At 34.2% G+C, this 19,545-nt stretch overlaps 2 protein-coding genes and 1 pseudogene across 3 annotated transcripts in view; 1 reads left to right on the top strand and 2 right to left on the bottom strand.

The window, feature by feature from the left end:
• LOC143579077 (receptor-like protein Cf-9 homolog) overlaps positions 1-3,565 on the top strand; it is a 46,842-nt gene extending 43,277 nt beyond the window's left edge. The window contains exon 2 of one of the 2 annotated variants that reach the window (XM_077062482.1): positions 2,114-3,565. In XM_077062482.1, the coding sequence (XP_076918597.1) occupies positions 2,114-3,432 (1,319 nt within the window). In that variant the 3' untranslated portion in view covers positions 3,433-3,565. Of the gene's footprint in view, positions 1-612 lie in introns of those variants that run through there. The other variant, XM_077062481.1, reaches the window with a different exon arrangement.
• Positions 3,566-7,342: 3,777 nt separating this feature from the next.
• Positions 7,343-8,482, bottom strand: LOC143579088 (F-box/kelch-repeat protein At3g23880-like). The gene has a single exon (XM_077062486.1). It carries the CDS (start codon positions 8,480-8,482, stop codon positions 7,343-7,345), a length of 1,140 nt encoding a protein of 379 aa, XP_076918601.1.
• A 605-nt stretch (positions 8,483-9,087) lies between these two features.
• LOC143579094 (nuclear pore complex protein NUP88-like) lies at positions 9,088-14,443 on the bottom strand (annotated as a pseudogene).
• Between the last annotated feature and the right edge of the window lie 5,102 nt (positions 14,444-19,545).

The following is a 19,545-nucleotide window of genomic DNA, read 5'->3' as shown; positions in this document are numbered from 1 at the left end:
TTACGTTTGTATTCTTTGGGGATGAATCCCTTGTTACTAACAACCATGCTAGTTTGAGGAAATCAATAAATTAGCCAGCTTTATTGGCACCAATCTATATATTTTCAGTTCATTGGACAGAGTATGTGTTTTGAGACGTTAGATGAAATTTCACTTTTTTGTTTATTATATTTTTTTATCTCCACATTTTATATCTCCATATGGAATATGATAATGTAAGTTGTGGTCTATGTTCACTATTTGAGACAATTGTAACGCGTTTGCCTTATGTTTGATTTATGAAGCAATAATGTGTCTATGATATTTGTCATCCTGAAACCAATTTGCTTAATTTCATTACAAGATATTTGTAAGTATACTTCCAAAACCCTAAAAGACATGACCAAATCAAAGTCTTGTAAACCAAAAGACACGTTATTGAACAATCTGCATTAGGCCAGTATTTGGGTGAGAAGTTTTATTATGGGCCACAAACAATTAGAAGTTGATATTTTGCATAATAAGACATGAAAGTAGAAGTTTGAGACCACAAACAAATAGCCATGATGTGTTTATATAGATTGTACCAAAGTATGAATATGTATAGCTACTAGAAACACACCAACAACAAAAATGAGTAATTCAATGCTGCTCTTCTTTTTCCTTTCGTTTATTATTTTTATCCCTTCATCCTCTTCATCTTCTATGAACACCACTCATAGATGTTCAGTTAAACAAGCCCATGCTTTGATTCTGTTCAAACAAAACCTTTCCTCAATCAATTATAACATGTCTTGGTTTAACATGTCTTGGTTTAACTACAAGTGTGAAGATTGGCTTGGTTCGGGTTATATTCCAAAAATTATAAAGTGGAACACAAGTACGGACTGTTGTGATTGGAATGGAGTTACTTGTGACCGCTCCACTGGAGATGTTATTGGTCTTGACCTTAGTTGTGGTATGCTGCAAGGTACTATCCACCCTAACACGACTCTTTTTCACCTTCCTCGTCTCCAGAGACTCAACCTTGCTTACAATAATTTTACTGATTCTCAGTTTCCACCTCATATAAGCAAGCTTTCTAATAGTCTCACACATCTCAACATGTCTTCTTGTGGGTTTACGGGTCAAGTTCCTGCAGACATTTCACACCTTCATAAATTGGTGTCCCTTGATCTCTCTAGCAGTGTGATTTTTATTTGGGTTGATCTTATTTTAAAACCTCATGTTTTCATCAATCTGCTTCAAAATTCTACTGCTATGGAAGAACTTTCGCTTAAAGGTGTTACAATCTCTTCAGTTTTACCTAATAATCTGAATATCTCTTCTTCTTTAAAATTGCTAAATCTTGGCTCCACTAAAATGAAAGGAAACCTACCTAACAACATATTCAGTCTTCAATCTTTGGAAGAACTTGACCTGTCGGATAACAGTTTCACAGGGCATATCCCTTCACACATCACACTTCTTCCTAAATTGGTTTCACTTGATCTTTCCAGCAATTGGTTTGATTTGCATATGCAACCACATATTTTCAGTATTCTCCTTGAAAATTCCACTTTTTTGAGAGACCTTTGGCTTTTTGAAGTTAATATAGGTTTTGTTTTACCCACCTATCTTAATATCTCTTCTTCTCTAAGATCACTTTCGCTTGAATACACCGGCTTACAAGGAAGGTTACCTGATAACATCTTAAGTCTGGAATATCTCGAAGGACTTTACTTGTCATATAACGAAAATCTCTCTGGTCCACTTCCCAATGTTAACACAAGCACTAACTCCCCTCTCACGGTTTTAGTTCTATCATGGACAAACATATCAGGAGAGATACCCACTTCAATTGGCAATCTCACATCTTTAATTGACTTGCGTCTGGCAGACACAAGCTTATCAGGAGAGATACCCAAATCCATAGGTAACCTTAGATCCCTTGAATCTCTATATTTATCATATAACAAGCTTTCTGGAACATTACCTTCTTCATTGTTTACCCTTTCTTCTTTAAGAGTATTATCCCTTTATAACAATCGATTAAGCGGGCAGATTGATGTGCTTGATAATGGCCACATCCAGCAAACATTTCAACGGCTTACCAACCTCACTTCCCTACACCTTTCATATAATAATTTTACAGGTGAATGGGAGTTGGATACATTGTTATCAAGCCTCACAAACCTTGAATTTCTCATTCTGTCATTTAGTGGTATATCTGTTACCACCAATAATGCTAATCATTATGTCAATCCTAATTTTAGGTCCTTAAGTTTGGCCTCTTGCAGTCTAAAGGTGTTTCCGGCATCCATTCGATCCATGACAACTCTTAGATACTTAGATCTGTCAAGAAATGATATACATGGGCACATTCCTGATTGGGTAGGGGAGATAGGAGGAAATGGGTTGGAACTTTTTGATCTTTCAAATAACTCGATAACGGGCACCATTCCAAATGTATACAAGGATTGGGGCCAATTACAAGGGTTTCTTTTGAATGGAAATGAGTTAGAAGGAAAGGTGCCAGCTTCTTTAAACAAATGTAAACAATTGAGTGTAATTGATTTGGGAAACAACCACTTAAATGACACATTCCCGGGTTGGTTAGGAGATCTTCCCAATTTACAGGTTCTCGTCCTCAGATCAAACAATTTTCATGGTGGCATTGTACCCTCTTCCTTTGTTAATTTCCCATTTCCAAGTCTGCGAGTTCTTGACTTATCTCATAATGGGTTTGTAGGCAAACTCCCTACAAAATATTTTCAAAATTTCAAGGCGATGAAGAATGTGGTAACAAGTAACACAGGACCATACTATTTAAACATAGGTGACAAGTATTACTCTATCACTTGTGCTTTGAAAGGAGTGGATCAAAATTTCCCACGACTTTTGGTTGAGTACACGATTGTCGATCTATCAAACAATAAATTTGAAGGGGAGATTCCAAACATCATTGGTAATCTAAACTCTTTGAAAGCACTCAACCTGTCCCATAACAGCCTAACGGGCCGAATCCCACAGGCTCTTGGAAATATTTCAGAAATTGAATCCTTAGACCTGTCTTCGAACAAACTCACAGGAGAGATCCCACAAAGCCTTGCTGATGTGACCTCTCTTGAGTTCTTAAATCTGTCCCAAAACCATCTCATGGGCCACATTCCGCAAGGAAAACAGTTCAACACATTTGAAGGGAATTCGTTTGGAGGGAATCCAAAACTCTGTGGGTTTCCATTGCCCAAAAATTGCAGTGAGCGTCTGCACGAACCACAACTTGAAGGTGATGGAGATGAAGATGAGAGTGGATTTGCATGGAAAGTGGTGATGATGGGATACATATGTGGAATCTTACTTGGGTTCGTGTTGGGATATCTAATGCTATCAACCGGAAGACCGAAATGGGTCAATGCAATTGTTGATGAAGCAAACTATGTGATCATGAAGAGGCAAAATAAGAGAAGATGATAAAATTAGTTCATGAATGGTATGTATTTCATATGTTTTTCTATTCTCCAAAACTGTTCAGAACTCGTAACTTTGTTTTCTTTCATTTTTTTTTAAATATGATGCAGGTAAAGAAGTTTAGGGTGCATCTGGACCCTTTTGAATCAGGCAGTTGTAGGGAACTTTCTGATCAAATTATGCTATATTTTAAGTATTTGTTTTAATTTTGTATTACAATGTCTATATTTGAGTATTTGTTTAAATTTTGTATTACAATGTCTACATTTTGAGTATTTGTTTTAGTTTTGCATTACAATGTCTCAAAATTACGTTTGATAGTCGAAAATCTCTTTTATAATAGTAATTGGTTTAACTTTTCATTGCTGTTATTCAGACATTTAACATGAAATTAGCAGAGTTCCGTGTGTATTTTTTGCGTTAGATTTGCTGCAGGGGTGACTAGTTGCTGATTTAACATGAAATTAGCAGATTTTCATGTGCATGTTTTTGTATTTTCAAACAAAAGTGGTTCAGCGTAATTGCTTGTGCAGAATATATATATTTTTCTTAGTATGCACAACAAACAGATACACAAACCAACAGTTTACTCCCTATGCCCAAACTAAACCCATCCCAGTAGCCGAACAACGGTCAACACCAAGAAGATAATCAGCATGGTTCTATATTGGCCCGTTGTCACCCCCGTTGAGTAGTATCGTCTCACAATTGCCCGATTGCCACTAGCAAGAATATGAACAGTCATGATAATGGCTGCATTAACCGATGTCCCAAGATATGGAAAGAAGATTTGCTAGAACATTGAGGCTCGTGACCAGGCAGTTTGTAGCAGTCATGATAATGGCTGCATTAACCGGTGTCCCAAGCTTTTTATGGACCACAGCTCGAATGGGCGGTAACATGTGAGATCACGCGATGTGAGTGAAGTATCTAGATTCAGCTATGATGAAAGCTTTCCCTTTAACGCGTCTAACCCGTCTAATATATTAGCCCTGTTCATCACATAATTTCATAAATAAAAATGATTGTTTTTATTTCGTTAACTTGGGCAAGTATCGGCTTTACATGTAGGTTAAACGATTTTTTTAAACTTCATTTTCATATTTTTTATAGTTCATCTTTACAATGACTGAAACTTTTTCATGATTTAAAATATTCCATCGTCACGTGGTTTTAATCCGCGTTTCAACGTTTGACATCTCACCTTTAAAATATTTTTTGGCTTACTAATTTATGTTTACGAATTTGTGTTGGTACCGCTGATATTAACAGAATTTGTGTTGGTTTGCAGCTGTCACATGCCTGGTTTTTTGGTTCTATATATGATAATTGGTTGTATTTTGACATTGACGGGTTTATTTCTTTTGTTTACTTTCGATGTCGTAACTTGATATATACTGACTTCACGTCGACTTGCAGTGAGTTTATGATTTAACATTTTTACGTATGTTTTTTTTTCCGATTTAACGGCCCCGTCGAGAAGCGCGGGGTCCTAAATCCCACTTCCAAATAAATGGAGACTGGAAATGTATGAATCAAAATAGTGTGTTGGTTGTGAAATCTAAGGAAAAATATCATTTGTTAGTGAAAACGAAATTTTGATTAAAAGTTAAAAATGATCTAATTATAATAAATAAGCATTCCTCCTCCTTTTCTTTTTTCTTCTTCTTCTTTCTTTCTTTCTTTTTTTCATTTTGAACTTTTAGTGTTTCCAATCAATCCATCATTTCACCATGATTAAAACCCGTCATCAAAGAAAGACCGAGCCATGACACAATAAGATGCCAAATTTGACTTGCCACTAAACTTGTGGCAAAAGCGAGATCATTAGTCTCATCAATCTTGTTACAAACATCCTTTTGAGAAAACTTATCTACTAACGGACCCCCCAATATCCATCCATCTTTTTTCAAATATATTTTCTTGATTGTTCCCGCCATTTATTTTTACGATGACACCCAATTCATTCTATCTAATAAAAGATTTACACAAAAATGACCAAAGATTTGAACTCAGGTTGTCAGTTCCTGACTAACAAACATCTTCTTATAGTGTTTTGATATATGCAGATTTAACTATTAGAAGGTCAATAACTGTCTTATAACTTTTTTGGTCTAGTGGTTTTATGTTCCTACTTACAAATATCTTTGCAATTATAAGAGAAATGTGAAATTTTATTGTAGAAAACAAAAGAAGGGTAATGACCGAATATAACTAATAATGTTAATTAAGATTTTTGAGTAATTTTATTAGGTACATTTGTAAATTCACCTAACCACGTTGAGAAACTAATGCAATTTTTCCAATAAAATGAATATTAAATTTATTATAATATAAATAACAGTTTATTGGTGCTTAGTTTCATGACATTTAAAATTAAGTAATCTGTTATAATGGATTGATATATAAAAAAATAAAATATTAAAGTATTATAAGTCTATAATATAATTTTTTAATAATTTTTAACAAATAAAAAAACGTGAACAAAAAGAAAAGTATCATAGGCTAGTAGAAATAATAAAAAATAATTTATAAGAATAAACCAAGCATCACTCCTAATGACGGAAACAGTTACCCCAAGTGGTACGCTATAAACAAGTTTACAAAAAAAATTTAGAAATTTTAGGGCTTGGGAGTTGAAAAGGCTGAAAGTATCATAACGTGTTTTCACATTTATAAATGGGTTAAGATCTTCCCACATCACTAGAGATCCTCACACATCATTTTTTTTCTATAAGGCTCGTATATGATTATATGGTCGTATAGCACCTGAATCGTGCCAGTTTTTGTCGGATGTCGTCAGTCGTATAACACCTCGTATAGCCCTATATGGCTGTATAGACAATTTTTTGGACACAAATTTTTTACGACCATATATTTATGTGATTTATGACTTTAACATCCTATATAGCCATCATTCAGATATATTATCTGACTTGCACCATATTTTTTTTAGCAATTTTAGCCGCTCTCCTTTGTGGTTGTATGCCGAGAACCTTCGTTTAAGATTATATAATGTTACACTTTATAATATTCCATACATAATAATCAATCAATGATTAAGTAAACAAGAAAACATTTTGTCAAAACACACTGATAAACATCTGATCCACATATATAAAAATAAAAATGCACCCCGAAATACATTATGTTCTAAACACATGGTGCAATAGACGGTCGTATAGGTTTTATGGTGTGTCATGGAGCAATACGAGCAATTAAATGCCTATATGGCTCATGTAGGTCTATACGGTCATATAGGCTGCAAAAAAGTTGTTTTTTTGTTCCATGTCAGTCATGCGTAGCCTATCAGCCCGTATATGCCTATACGAGCCGTATAGACATGTCCTGTCGGCAGGGGGTGGTGTCAGGGAGCAATACGAGCAATTAAATGCCTATACGGCTCGTATAGGTCTATAAGGTTGTATAGGCTGCAAAAATGTTGTTTTTTGTCCCATGTCAGTCATGCCCGTATATGCCTATACGAGACGTATATACATGTCCTGTCTTAGCAGGGGATGGTGTATGAGGATCACATCCAAAAGAAACAGAAATATAAAAATAGAAAAGACTAACATGGATTATACAGGGTGACGTCATCATGTTTTCTATATAATATAGAAGTGGGCCCTCAACAATCTTTATCTTCTGACCCAGGGTCTATGTATCCGTCGAATGACTCACCCTTTTTGTTGGTTCAAAACCTGACGTACGCGTCTTTAACAAAACGTGCCCTCGCCGCAACGCGCGACGGGAAAATTTCTAGTTACTTGTCAAAGTTGGTTGTGAATATACAAATAGGCAATTCATACCACCAATCCATACTAAAAACTAATGGACTAAAGCCAAAAAAGGTAATCCATTATACTAACAAACAAGAACAAAGATTTTGAAATATTAGAAGTTCATATGATCAAGCACTTGTGGGGAGCAAAGACAAGCTGCTGCTTTGGTACATTCGGATCCATCCTCCAGATGCATCCCCGCAATCAACTTCTCGCAGATCACCACTTTTGAGGGTGTAAACAAACAACCGTTCCGTTTGATAAATGTAGCCCATCAATAATATGTCCCCATCGTTGTTCCAACAACCCAAAATTTCCAAATCATATTCCTCATACGGTGGTGGCAGAATAGGACTGATATCAAAGCAACGGTGCAACACCCATTCTTTGTGTTGCTTCAATATCCATGTCTTGATGCCAAAGGGACCGTAATACGAAAATCCAAGTTGACCGTTTAAATCATCCAACTCATTACAGTCAAACCAACGGTCTCCTTTTGGTTTGGGAGGGTCGATTAACCCGAATTCCTCCCTCTTCACATCAAACCATACTAATGTGAACGACTCTGCCAACCAGTACAAACGTCCATGAGCAAATACCCCTCCACCCTTTATCGGATAAGCAGGGTTTTGGGCAACCTCTCGCCAAGAGCTCGATCCCGAAGAATGAACCATGGTGCATGGCACATAAGCCTCTAGGTTTAAGTTAGCGAAAAACACCGTCTTTAAAGTGTTGGTGGAATCGTCAAAACCAAACCCTGATGCCCAGTAGTATGGACTGCGAAAGTCAATTAGTCCAGTCATCTTGGTTGGGATGGGTGGCAAATGACAGCGCTCTTTACTGAGAGGATTGATAAGTGCAAACCGAAAGACGCCCCGATGAATGCCTTCAGAGTCACGGGGGTCTTGCTCATTACACACCAGGATTAGCCCATTACATGAACCAACAAGCAAACAATCGAAGAAGCGACCCATAAAATCCAACTCCAAAACCGGCTTCTTTCGCAGACTAGTAGTACCATGCAAAAAACTGATCTTGATGTAACCCCAAACATTAACTGGAGAAAGTTGAAACCCTATTGGTGTGAGTTTTTTGACATAAAGTTGAAAGAATATTGGTGTGGGTTCTTTGACATGAATGGTATGAAGGTAAGGATCGTTGATGTACTTGAACCATGATTTGCATACACACCGAAAACGAGCCAATGATTTTACGGGCAGTCTTGACAATATTCCGAATATTATATCCTCAGGAAACGGATTCGCCATACAAAGGTTGCAGGTAAATAATGAAGGTTAAAGTGGGGCTTACTAATTGTGCGTTTGATGAATGATAGCCGGTGATTGTATATATAGGTGAATGAATCAATTGGGGTTGTTAGTGACATATCATAGCCCAATAACTTATCAAAATTGGCCCATAAGTATATTAATCAATTAGTTATTAATCAATCGAATTTATAGATTTTTGTTTTTTATTTTAAGTAACTAATGAAAATTAATAGATATTATTTTAGTCAAATGGTATAATCAATTTATTATTTAACAATATAATTTAGACCCAGGTTCATTGTTTTTTAGACAATTTTTTATCAGCCCAAAATTTTCAACCTGCAATGGCAACATCAGGAAAACAAAACCAAACGCTTTTCAAAAAACTAAAAACCAAAATTTTAGTTTTGGGTCCCAAACCAAACCATGCACTTAAATTAGGGTATATAATTTCACTATTTTTTTAAAACAAGGGTGTTAAAATTTAACACCTTTTGTTTGTGTAAACTAATTGAAGTGATATTTGAGTAATTTATAAGCACATTAAATATTCTATAACATGAAAATAATACTACTATTTTCTTGAACTCAAAATCAAAAATGCCAACACAAAAGTTATTCAGCATTTCACAATCTTTCAAAGCTAGTAATAACATAATTCTTGATTTCGAACGAAGTTGTAACATGTTACCTTTCCTCAACTTGTGCTTTCGCGGTTTCTCAAAGCCGAATCCACAAGTTTGACTTTTTTGGTGTTCTCGCTGTTGACCAAAGAAAGCTTTTCGATAGCGGGTTTGAGGTGGGAGATCTCATCATCTTCAGCATTTCCCTTCCTCCTCCCTGCAAGTGCAATCTGCCTTCTTTGATTCGGTCTTTTGGTTTGCGGAGAAAAAGAAGAGTATCTTTTTATTCGACCGTTTATAGCTTCTATGGTCGTGTGCAACGCGTCTAATTCTAATCCTCTAAATCTGTCTGCATAAAACAAACAAAACCATCTTCAAAATGGGATGGCTTGGTCAAACAAGATGAAAGATAATAGTTGAAGACAACTTACCAAGCTCCATCTTGAACTCCCGCTCTGCTTTCGACAATGGCTTCTTGTGGATTCCTGGTAGGTTCTCAGGTTTATCAACCGTTCTTCCAACATACCATGAGTCTCAATTGCACGATCTAATCGGTTTTCCAACTTTTCTTGTTTCTCTTCGACTTTTGCTAGCTTTTGTTGTGCCTCACGTAACCGAGCATGTTGTTCGTCAATGATTTTCTTTAGTTGCGGTCCATGGTGTTTGAGCTCAAAGTAAACCTAAGAAACCACATAAAGCATCAAGATTTTCAAACTCCAAAATATTTATATATATATATATATATATAGGGTAAGGATCCTAAGAGAACCATTGGCAAATTGAGAACTTTGAGAACCATTTTAGACCACTAAAAAAACCTCTAAAAAAATATTTAAAAAATTATAAAACAAAAAAAAACAAAAATTTTAAAAAAGTAAAAAAACCAAAATTCTTATATTTCATTCTGGTTTCAAAAAAAAAAAAGACCGAAAGTTTTTTTTTCTTTTTAAATTTTTATGATACCTATACACATATGTAAACTTTCATTTAATCTCTAGTTATGTAATGTACACGTATGTACATTATTATTTACCTTAAATTATACATATGTTTATAGGAAAAAACATGTGTGTACATATTATACATATATGTATAATAAAAAAAACCGATTTTTTTTCTTTTTAATTCGTATTTACCTATACATATATGTATACTTTCATTTAATCTCTAGTTACGTAATGTACACATATGTACATTATCATTTACCTTAAAATATACATGTGTATAGGAAAAAAACATGTGTGTACATATTATACATATATGTATAATTTAGCTAAACCGAGTTTTTTTTTAAGGGTTTTTTTTTTTTAGAAACCGGGGTGATAAATAAGAACTTTGGTTTTTTTTACTTTTTTTATTTTTGTGTTTTTTTTGTTTTATGATTTTTTATTTTTGGGTTTTTTTGTGGTCCAAAATGGTTCTCATAGTTCTCAATTCCCAAAAAGTTCTCACATGATCCTGATCCTATATATACATATATATTATTACCAATTTGTAAGTAAAAGGTCAAAACCCTAAACTTACCTTATGTGCATACTCAACATAGTTTTCATGAAAAAGCTTGAAGTACTGATGAAGAGTTGACCTCCCTTCAATAGAGTCGGGCAGCAACAGGGTTCGGTGAGGTAGGCGGCACAATAACCACTTTCGGGCCTGCGAGTAATTCTTTACTTATAATAGTAGCATCTCCGGTGCCAACATTTTCTTCCAAACTTTCATATTTCTTTTCTTTATCAACTCGAGCAGGAAGCAAAAGATTCCAACTTTCCATCCCAACTACAATGCATTCAAAACCAGACGTGAGTTCCACAATCCAACAACATCCAAATGAATCCGCCAACGCCAAAAAACCATATAGAGACGACAACGAGGATTCCACCTGGCACGTATTGAGAACCGACTGCACAGTTGGCGGTCTCATATCATCATCTATCCCGTTCTTCTGATTAGTGAAAGGAAGAAAATGCAACACTATTGAATCTACACCTCCATCATGAACACAGTATATTCTCTCAGGTATAAGTGGATCAATAAACAATGAAATTATGGAACCGGTCTCGGTTTTCCCAGGTAGGGCTAAATCAATAGTGGCCAATTTCAACAACGGGGGTGGATGTCCCAACCAGATGTTTTTATCAGACGATTGTTCAAATGACATAACCGATAGCTCATTGGATTGTGTTTCACAAATCATGGCAAAACCGACCATTCGGTTTTGAGAATCAACAGAGATACGTGGATGATTACCCACCATCCAAATAGGCTGTATTTCATCAGCTAATGCATCTATTTGTAACTGCCCACCGCTCCAAACCGTAACAAGGATTGAATCTTTGCTTACTGCCTTGTAAAGAAAACTGACAGCTCGGCCCTCACACTCGGTAACTTTGAATTCAGAATCTTCTTCATTTCCATGGTACACTTTATGCAAAGGTCCCTATAATTTTATAAAAACTGTTTTAAGGATTGTTTTAAATAATACTAAAAGTAGTTAAAAAGAGATACCTGCAATGGAACTGATGCGTCAAACAGAGCATAAGGATGGGACTTTAGTGCAGGTTGAACCCCGCCTTCTGCTGCTTGTTTAGCCAGTTCAGGAAATGTGGCTTCTAACCAAGAAATTGCCAGAGTTTCATTACTAGAGGCTTTTGAGCTACCAGAATTTAGTCCAAATGTTTGAGCATCATTATATATCTCCAATACAGATTCCCATTTGTACATGCTGTAACAACATAAATAAATGAGATCATAGCATCATACCATATTGCTTAAAAGGAAACATATATAAGTTTGCAACTTTACCTCCCAAAAGGAACAACTGGACATAAGATGTACACTGCACCATCACTAAACAAAACAAAAACCTGCAGAATCAAATATTACAAGTAGTTGAGCAATCGATATAGCAAAAGCATGTAAAAAACAATTAAAAGTCAACATACGCTAAATCGATCCCACAAATGATCCCCACCAAAAGAGAAGTCAACAGGGCATATTGATGAGGCATTCCTTGATCGACCACGTGAAACTGGCTGTAAATAATATTCTTGCTCTGGTTGCTCAATAGCTGAGGACAAATCATAAAGCCTACAAAATGCGAGATACAGTCATAAACTACAACTAAATAAAACAACCAATGAGAAATGAAAACTCAATTGCAGACCTGAAAACTGAATCAGAAGATAGAATTCCAAGATGAGTATCACTATAAGGGTGCCATGAAACTTTCAAAGTCCGTATTGCATTGTTCGTGTTGAGGTAGAGATTCGAGCCAACATAGATCGTCCTGCAAATTAGTAAAATGAAAGTGTTTTCGAAAGAGATGCAGTAATACAACAGAAAAAAATTAAGACCCAAAAGTTATATTTATTTAATTACCTGCATATAACAGAACTATCTTTTGATGAAGAACGCCCATACAGATACATAACACATAATCCATTTGATCCTTCTAAGAGCAATGCTGATCCGTGTCTGTTGATTGTAATTCTATCTACCGTGAAATTAAGCTCCACGTCAGGTCGCAATACCTATAGTGTACAAAACACATTCGCAGGTTATTCATAGGGCTGTAAACGATCCAAACTGAACCGAACAATGCCTTGTTCGCGTTCGTCCATTAAGTATTTATCAGACAAGCAACTGTTCACAAACACCTAACCTACCGAAATTTATATTTTCGTATTCGTTCATATATGAACTTGTCCGTGAACGGTTCACAAACACAAACAATGCTTTATCTTATTTGGTTAACCGAGAATGGTCAATGTCAACGGTTCGGTCAGTTACCAAGTTTGTGTTGGTGTTTTTTTTAGCATTCATACTCATAAGTTAATTCACATATAAAGTATAATCACATAATACTCATGTATACACTTATTTAATTGTTAATAATTTTGCTTAAATCTATATGATGATATTACAAACTTTTAATGAACAAACATAAGCAAACAAACATTAACGAACGTAAATCAACACGTTATCAAATGTTCACGAACACAATTGAACGAACTTGGCCTCTGTTTGTGTTTATTCAATTAGTTAACCGAACGACATTCCTTGTTCACGTTTATTAAACGAACATGTTTATTAAACGAAAGAGCATAAACGAACTTCCTACCGAACAGTTCGCTAAAGTCTAGGGATGTGCACAGTTCAGTTCGGTTATTAGCCTAGCAAAACCAAAGTTATCGGTTAATCTATATATTAACCAACTGATTTTCAGCTAAATGAATCGATTTATTCCGTTAGTTTGTCGGTTTTCGGTTCGGTGAACTCCGGTTAATAACCAAAACCAAACTTGAGCTAAAACTTTTGCTTAAAGTTACATGAAATGGAGGTATAAATACAAGAAACAGGGATATAAAAGCTAAAGATATATGAAAACATGAGTTGCTCGGTTCGGTTTATTTTTATTAACCAAGGGGGGGTTAGGTTCAAATAAGAAGTTTGATTTTCCTAAAAAGGCTAGGAAGGGGGGTATTTTAGTCTAATACTTTAATATCAAAACCCACTTACTTTAATCTCAAAACCCACTTAAATTAATTTCAAAAACCCACTTACATAAATCCCAATTACATCTTCACTCATCTCTTACAACCACCACCACTCCACCGCCCACCGCCACCACCTCGCCGAAAAAGTCCGAAAAAACACAATGAAAACACAATGAAAAAAACACAATGGAAAAATACACTATGAAAAAAAAAACACAATTGTATGACACAATGTAAATAACACAATGGAAAAAACACAATGAAAAATACTACAAAAAATATACTTCCTGTATAAAAACTGATAACCGATTTATGTTAATTCAGTTTTCGGTTAATTTCGGTTTGGTTATTGCTCACTCGTAGGCTCAAACATAGTTCAACGGGCAACTACAGCAAAACCCTAATTATTAACATTTTAACCATATAATTTCAAATACTGACTGCATTTGCAATTAAAACAAGTTATAACTTCAAACCTTTGAAGGCGAAGTGGCGAGAATAAAGCTCGGGTCCGGTTCGCCAAACCGAAGCGAAAGCCGATGGAGAGACTGCGTGTTGAGATTCCAGTAGTATAAGCGAGAGGCTCCGTCCCACGCCATAAGATTCCGCTTCCTCTGAATAATACTATTATTATTATTATTATTTGAAGATGAATTGGAGGTGGAGAAAACGGGGTGGTTTTGAAGAGGAAGCCAATCCACGTCATCGGTTGCCGGAGTAGACGGTGACGGTGACGGTGATTGTGATTGTGACTATGACGGTGGTGTTGGTGTTAGGGTTAGGGCTTTGTTGGTGTTGGTGTTTGTGGTAGGTTCCGGTAAGTCAAAATTGAATCTCATTGTTTGTAAAACGACGACGTACAGTTTGAATCGCCGAACGGTGGGTGTGTGTGTGACTCGTTTGGTAGCCGAGTGTATTTGACTCCATACAGGCTGGTGTCTCGTGACAAGTGCACGAAATTTTGCTTCGAAGTATTCTGAGGGCCTCTTCGTTCGTTTAATTTTGTTTTGTTTATCACTTATCTTTATTTTGTGTATTTGAGATTGTTACAATAAGTAAATGACTATATGTTTTGTTTGTTCGTGTTACAATTATCGTCGTTCTCTTGTTTTATACGAGGTTCATTTTTAGTACTTGTCTTAGGCGTTTGAATTCTCGAAGATGGCCATGGACCCGCCATAGATGAGAAAGACCTATAGCCCAATCTAAACCCCTTCATAAAACGCTTGATGAAAGCCGAGTAATTTTAAATAAAATGTAAATAATTAAAAATGAATACCTTTTGTGGGACATTTGAAGAAACTTCGTTAGTATAAGTTACCTACTTGTTATTCATTTTGTTATTGGATAATAGATCAGAAGATAGAAACTCATGTATTATAATATACAAATTATAATATAATAATAATCTTGTATAATAACAATAATAATCATATTATTATTATTGTTGTTGTTGATTCCATTCCTCTAAGAGTATTATCATCTAACCCTTTATTTTATGTGAGGGGTATTTTTATAATTTAGAGAGTGATTTTCGGTGTTGTGAGTGAACAACTTTTATATTTTAGAAAAAAGTAGTGATTTTTCTGTATATTTGAAATATTACCGTTCACCTCATATAATTTTTTAATATTTTTTGAAAGTGGTTATGAGTGAGGGAAAGAGAAAAGTTAATGAAAAAGATATAAAAAAGTATTATTCAATTGAAATAAAGAGAGAAAATATAATGAGTTTTAGTGTAAGTTTTAGTTTAGAGATAAGGATTAGGATGAGAATGCTCTAAGGAATGGAAAAAAGAAAAAACACATCAATAAAAGAATGAAAATGTTATATTTGAAAAGAATTTATTCATTATGTAATGATTCATTCCATTATCACATGACAATCAAACATGATTTTTTCCATTTTTTTAAAATGACCTGTTTCATTATGTCTCCCATCTCTTATCAGACACTACCTAAAAGAAAATATCATTAATTCAAATATTTTGAATTAATCATCAAGCCTAATCCATGTAGAAAATCAAGACTACGTATATGCCATATATTTATAATTATTATATCATTTACTGTACATAATCTTGTTCTTGATATTTGCTTGTAAATTTGTTTTATATATATATATAGTGCATCCATTATAATTCATAATTTATTCTATTCTCAATAAACTACCAAATAAAAGAAAACATCTATTCCCAAAGTATGAAAATAATTGAAATGGAAAATGCATGACAACTACACTTCACACGTAAGAATGAAAACATTAAAAATGAAAAATACATAACAACCACACTCCACGCATGTTTTATTTCATTCCGTGTTCTATATATTCATATCAGGCACTGCTTAAGAGTTTTGCAATAATGCCACGATAAATACATAAACTTCTAAAATTCAGAGTCTTCAAGGTACATATAAATAATCATATTTACATTAGATATCAATCATACTAATTACATTCATTAACGTATATATATTTTTAAAATAAATTAGCAAACATAATGCAAGATCTTTTGTCCTCAATAACTTAATTACTATACCAATGAAGTTTCTTTTACCTGTTCAAAAAATCAATTAATTTCGATATTTGAATTTAAATATTTGATAGACCACTAAACTTTCTCCTATATAACAAGCATCAAAGGTTCACATAATATAAAAAGAATGGACAAAGCCATGAGATTCCTTGCATTGTTACTCATTCTTGTGGCACCACCATGTTGCTTGGCCGGTCCACTGCCACCGAAAGCTAGCTGGAATCATGTCCTCCACATCAAAGACAAAGATGTTAACGATCTAATGTTTTGGTGTGAAGCTCCAGACGCTCGAAATGTGGAGATGCTTGAGGATTATACGCTTCAACCAGGCCAGGAAGTTAAATTTGTTGTATATATCGAGCGTTTTTACCAATGCCATTTCAAGCAGTAATCAAGAGAGAAATATGTTACAGTTTTTGTTGATGATATGATTAGTGATTGTGTTGGGGGGTTTGTTAAAGATTGTATATGGGAGGCAAGAACAGATGGTTTTTGGTTTTATGATAACAAGAAACATTGGATTAAAAAAGATCATTGGTAGATCAATGTTATTTTGTTGGTGAAATGAAGTGCTTGTGCTCTCAGTTTTTGGTTATGATGATTATTGTTACATTCATTACCATATTTAAAAGGTATAATTTGATTAGCTTAATAATTTATTTTGATTTTGTGTTGTTAGGCAATATCATCGTTGCACATGCTTATCTACACATCAAGTTGTTAGCAATGCAAATACCAGTGAATGCTAATTCAACCACAATTAGTTATACAACTTATACCAATTGCTTATTTGCTTCAAATACAACAAGTATGGCAACTTAACAATTGCTTTGATAGATGCCCCTATTTTAAAGCATCTACAACCAACTTTATTGCTAGTTGATAAGTCTTGTCATGCCATGTATAATTTTGCTTAATCGATCACCTAATAATAATAAACGATATTTTAATTTTAACGAAAAGCATCACAAAATTCTCATGTTCCTACACCTTAGGTTTACAAAAACTCACCAACTCAGAAAAACTCATGTAAGTCAGAAAAACTCACCAACTCAGAAAGAACAAGAGGTAAAGGATCAATTGTTCTAAAGCTACGATTAACCGAGTTAATTATTCTAACCAGGTAATTCTGTGGTAGCCTTATGTAGAATTAGCACTGCATAGTTCATACGTCTTTAGTCAAAATTAAAAATTTGTATTACACTAGAACTTTTACAAATTACAATAAGCTTTTACAATGAACGTTTCAGTTAACTTTGAATGTAGTTTATACAGATGAAGAATTTCATCTAAAGTAGAATCTCTATAATTTAATACTCGATAAAATTAATAATTTGTCTGGTCTCAACTTGGGACCACTACAAAATTGGACCTCAATAGATAAAATAATAATTTTTTTGATATCCTAATGTAAGTATATTGGTTTCTGCAGAACTATAAATTTATAATTACTAAAACATTCCAAATATCTAGGATTGTCTAGTAAAAAAATGAATCTATAATAACTTGTTTTTCTGTTAACTTCAAATCTATATTGAGTTGATCATCTTTAAATCTCCCCATATTGCACTTAAGAGTTGAGGCACTGTATTCTCATATTGCAACAAAAAGTTGTGAAGAGTTGTATATGAGAATTTTGAAGGTCCTTGTTTCTGTTTTATTCAAATAGATAAAGTGAACGGACATAAAAAATTTGAAGGTCGATACATTAATTAGATTTGCTGCCAACCCTTTAAATTAATAATTCATTAATTTATCGATTTAATAATATCTCATTAAATTAATAAAATATCCCGGTCCCAACATTATTAATTTATAAAGGTTTTACTGTATTTATATGACTCTTTCTAAAATTCATTCATTACCTACGAAAAGTGACAATACTCGACACAAGGTCAGTTTTACGATCCATATCCCTTTATTTGCTGATAACAACTCAAAAGTTCTTGTCCTTGATCCTTTAGAATCAACATTAAATAAAAGAGAAAATGATTAAAATGGTTCATTTGACCATACAAATTCCTTGACTAATCCCCTGGCTCTTTTCTAAACGGAATGATCCACTATAATAGAATTGACACCCGGCAGATCTGTCTCATACCCTCCGTTTTTTAACCAATCACATCTTGAAACATATACACTTAAACGGTCGGGCCTGACCGTTTTTGTGAAAAGAGAACGTTTGGTTTTGGCGCCGAACGTTTAGTTTTGGCGCCAACAATTTAAAAACCGACTGTTAGTTTTGGCTCCGACGGGCATGATGAAACGCATAATTTTCTGGGATGCATGTCCAACGCTTCATAATCGCAATATCCGCAAGAAAAAAGAAAAGGCAAAATTAAATTACTAAGTAATGCGGTGTTCCTCTTTAAATTGTTTAGTTGTAATCTTTTCAACAATAAGTAAAAAAATTCATGTTTGTCTCGAATTCATATTTGGAGTCTAATCACTAAATTAATTTAGTTATGGAAACCGATTGGTATGTGATATGTGGATATCTAAACTGAGAAGTATATAAAGGCGTTACCTGAACACGGCAATGTCGTCAATGAAGGTGACCCAAAGGCCACAATATGTTGTAGCATACTTATTTATGTTATAGATTTGATTTCAAATTGTTATAAGTTGGTGATAAAGTAGTATGAAAGCCATCCTTAGCTAATTTCTATTGTGAACACTGCTTCCATAAGGTATAATATCTTGTACAAGTATGACAGAACATTTCTACACTTGTGGATGCAATTGAAGAAATTTTCACGCAAACAAAGAATGCCCGTATCGAAATCCAAACCGATAGCAACATTAACAAATGACGCGTGTTCCCAAACGTCGAAGATCTGGGGAAGTATTAACTTTCATACATTGCAAGGTATTACATTGTTTCCTTCTACAAAACCTCTTCAAAAGCATAACATCCTGACTCGCAATAATAAGCCACTGGTATACAATCTACTAACACACATCTTTCATGACTTGTTGGGTTATACCATCATATAATTACTTTCCTACATAGTAGAATAAAGGTTGATTTAAACCTTAGCAAATTACCATGCATCACTTTGTAACTAAAAATTTAATCAGTAGTAATAAATGAAATGAAAATTTAGGAGGGAATGATAGAAGGCTAAATAAGAGTATTTCACGTAATAAATGTTTCTTACATGTGTCCTTAATAAATGTTTCTTATATATATATATATATATATATATATATATATATATATATATATATATATCAGAAAATCCCAATATTTAAATACAGACTATATAGTTCTTATTAGTATTCAGCAACAAAACATAAAATATTAATTCAGCTTTAAAGACTCAATACAAATTATCCAGCAACCTTAAAAAAAAACAAAACATAAATCACACAAAACAAAACATAAATCACACATTTACGGGT

The sequence above is a fragment of the Bidens hawaiensis genome, unplaced genomic scaffold, assembly GCF_021521415.1.
Source record: "Bidens hawaiensis isolate Kalapana, Puna unplaced genomic scaffold, B.hawaiensis_p1.1 tig00029600_1, whole genome shotgun sequence".
Classification (NCBI taxonomy): domain Eukaryota; kingdom Viridiplantae; phylum Streptophyta; class Magnoliopsida; order Asterales; family Asteraceae; genus Bidens; species Bidens hawaiensis.
Note: the sequence above shows the minus strand (reverse complement) of the source record. Positions and strands in the feature narration are given on the sequence as shown.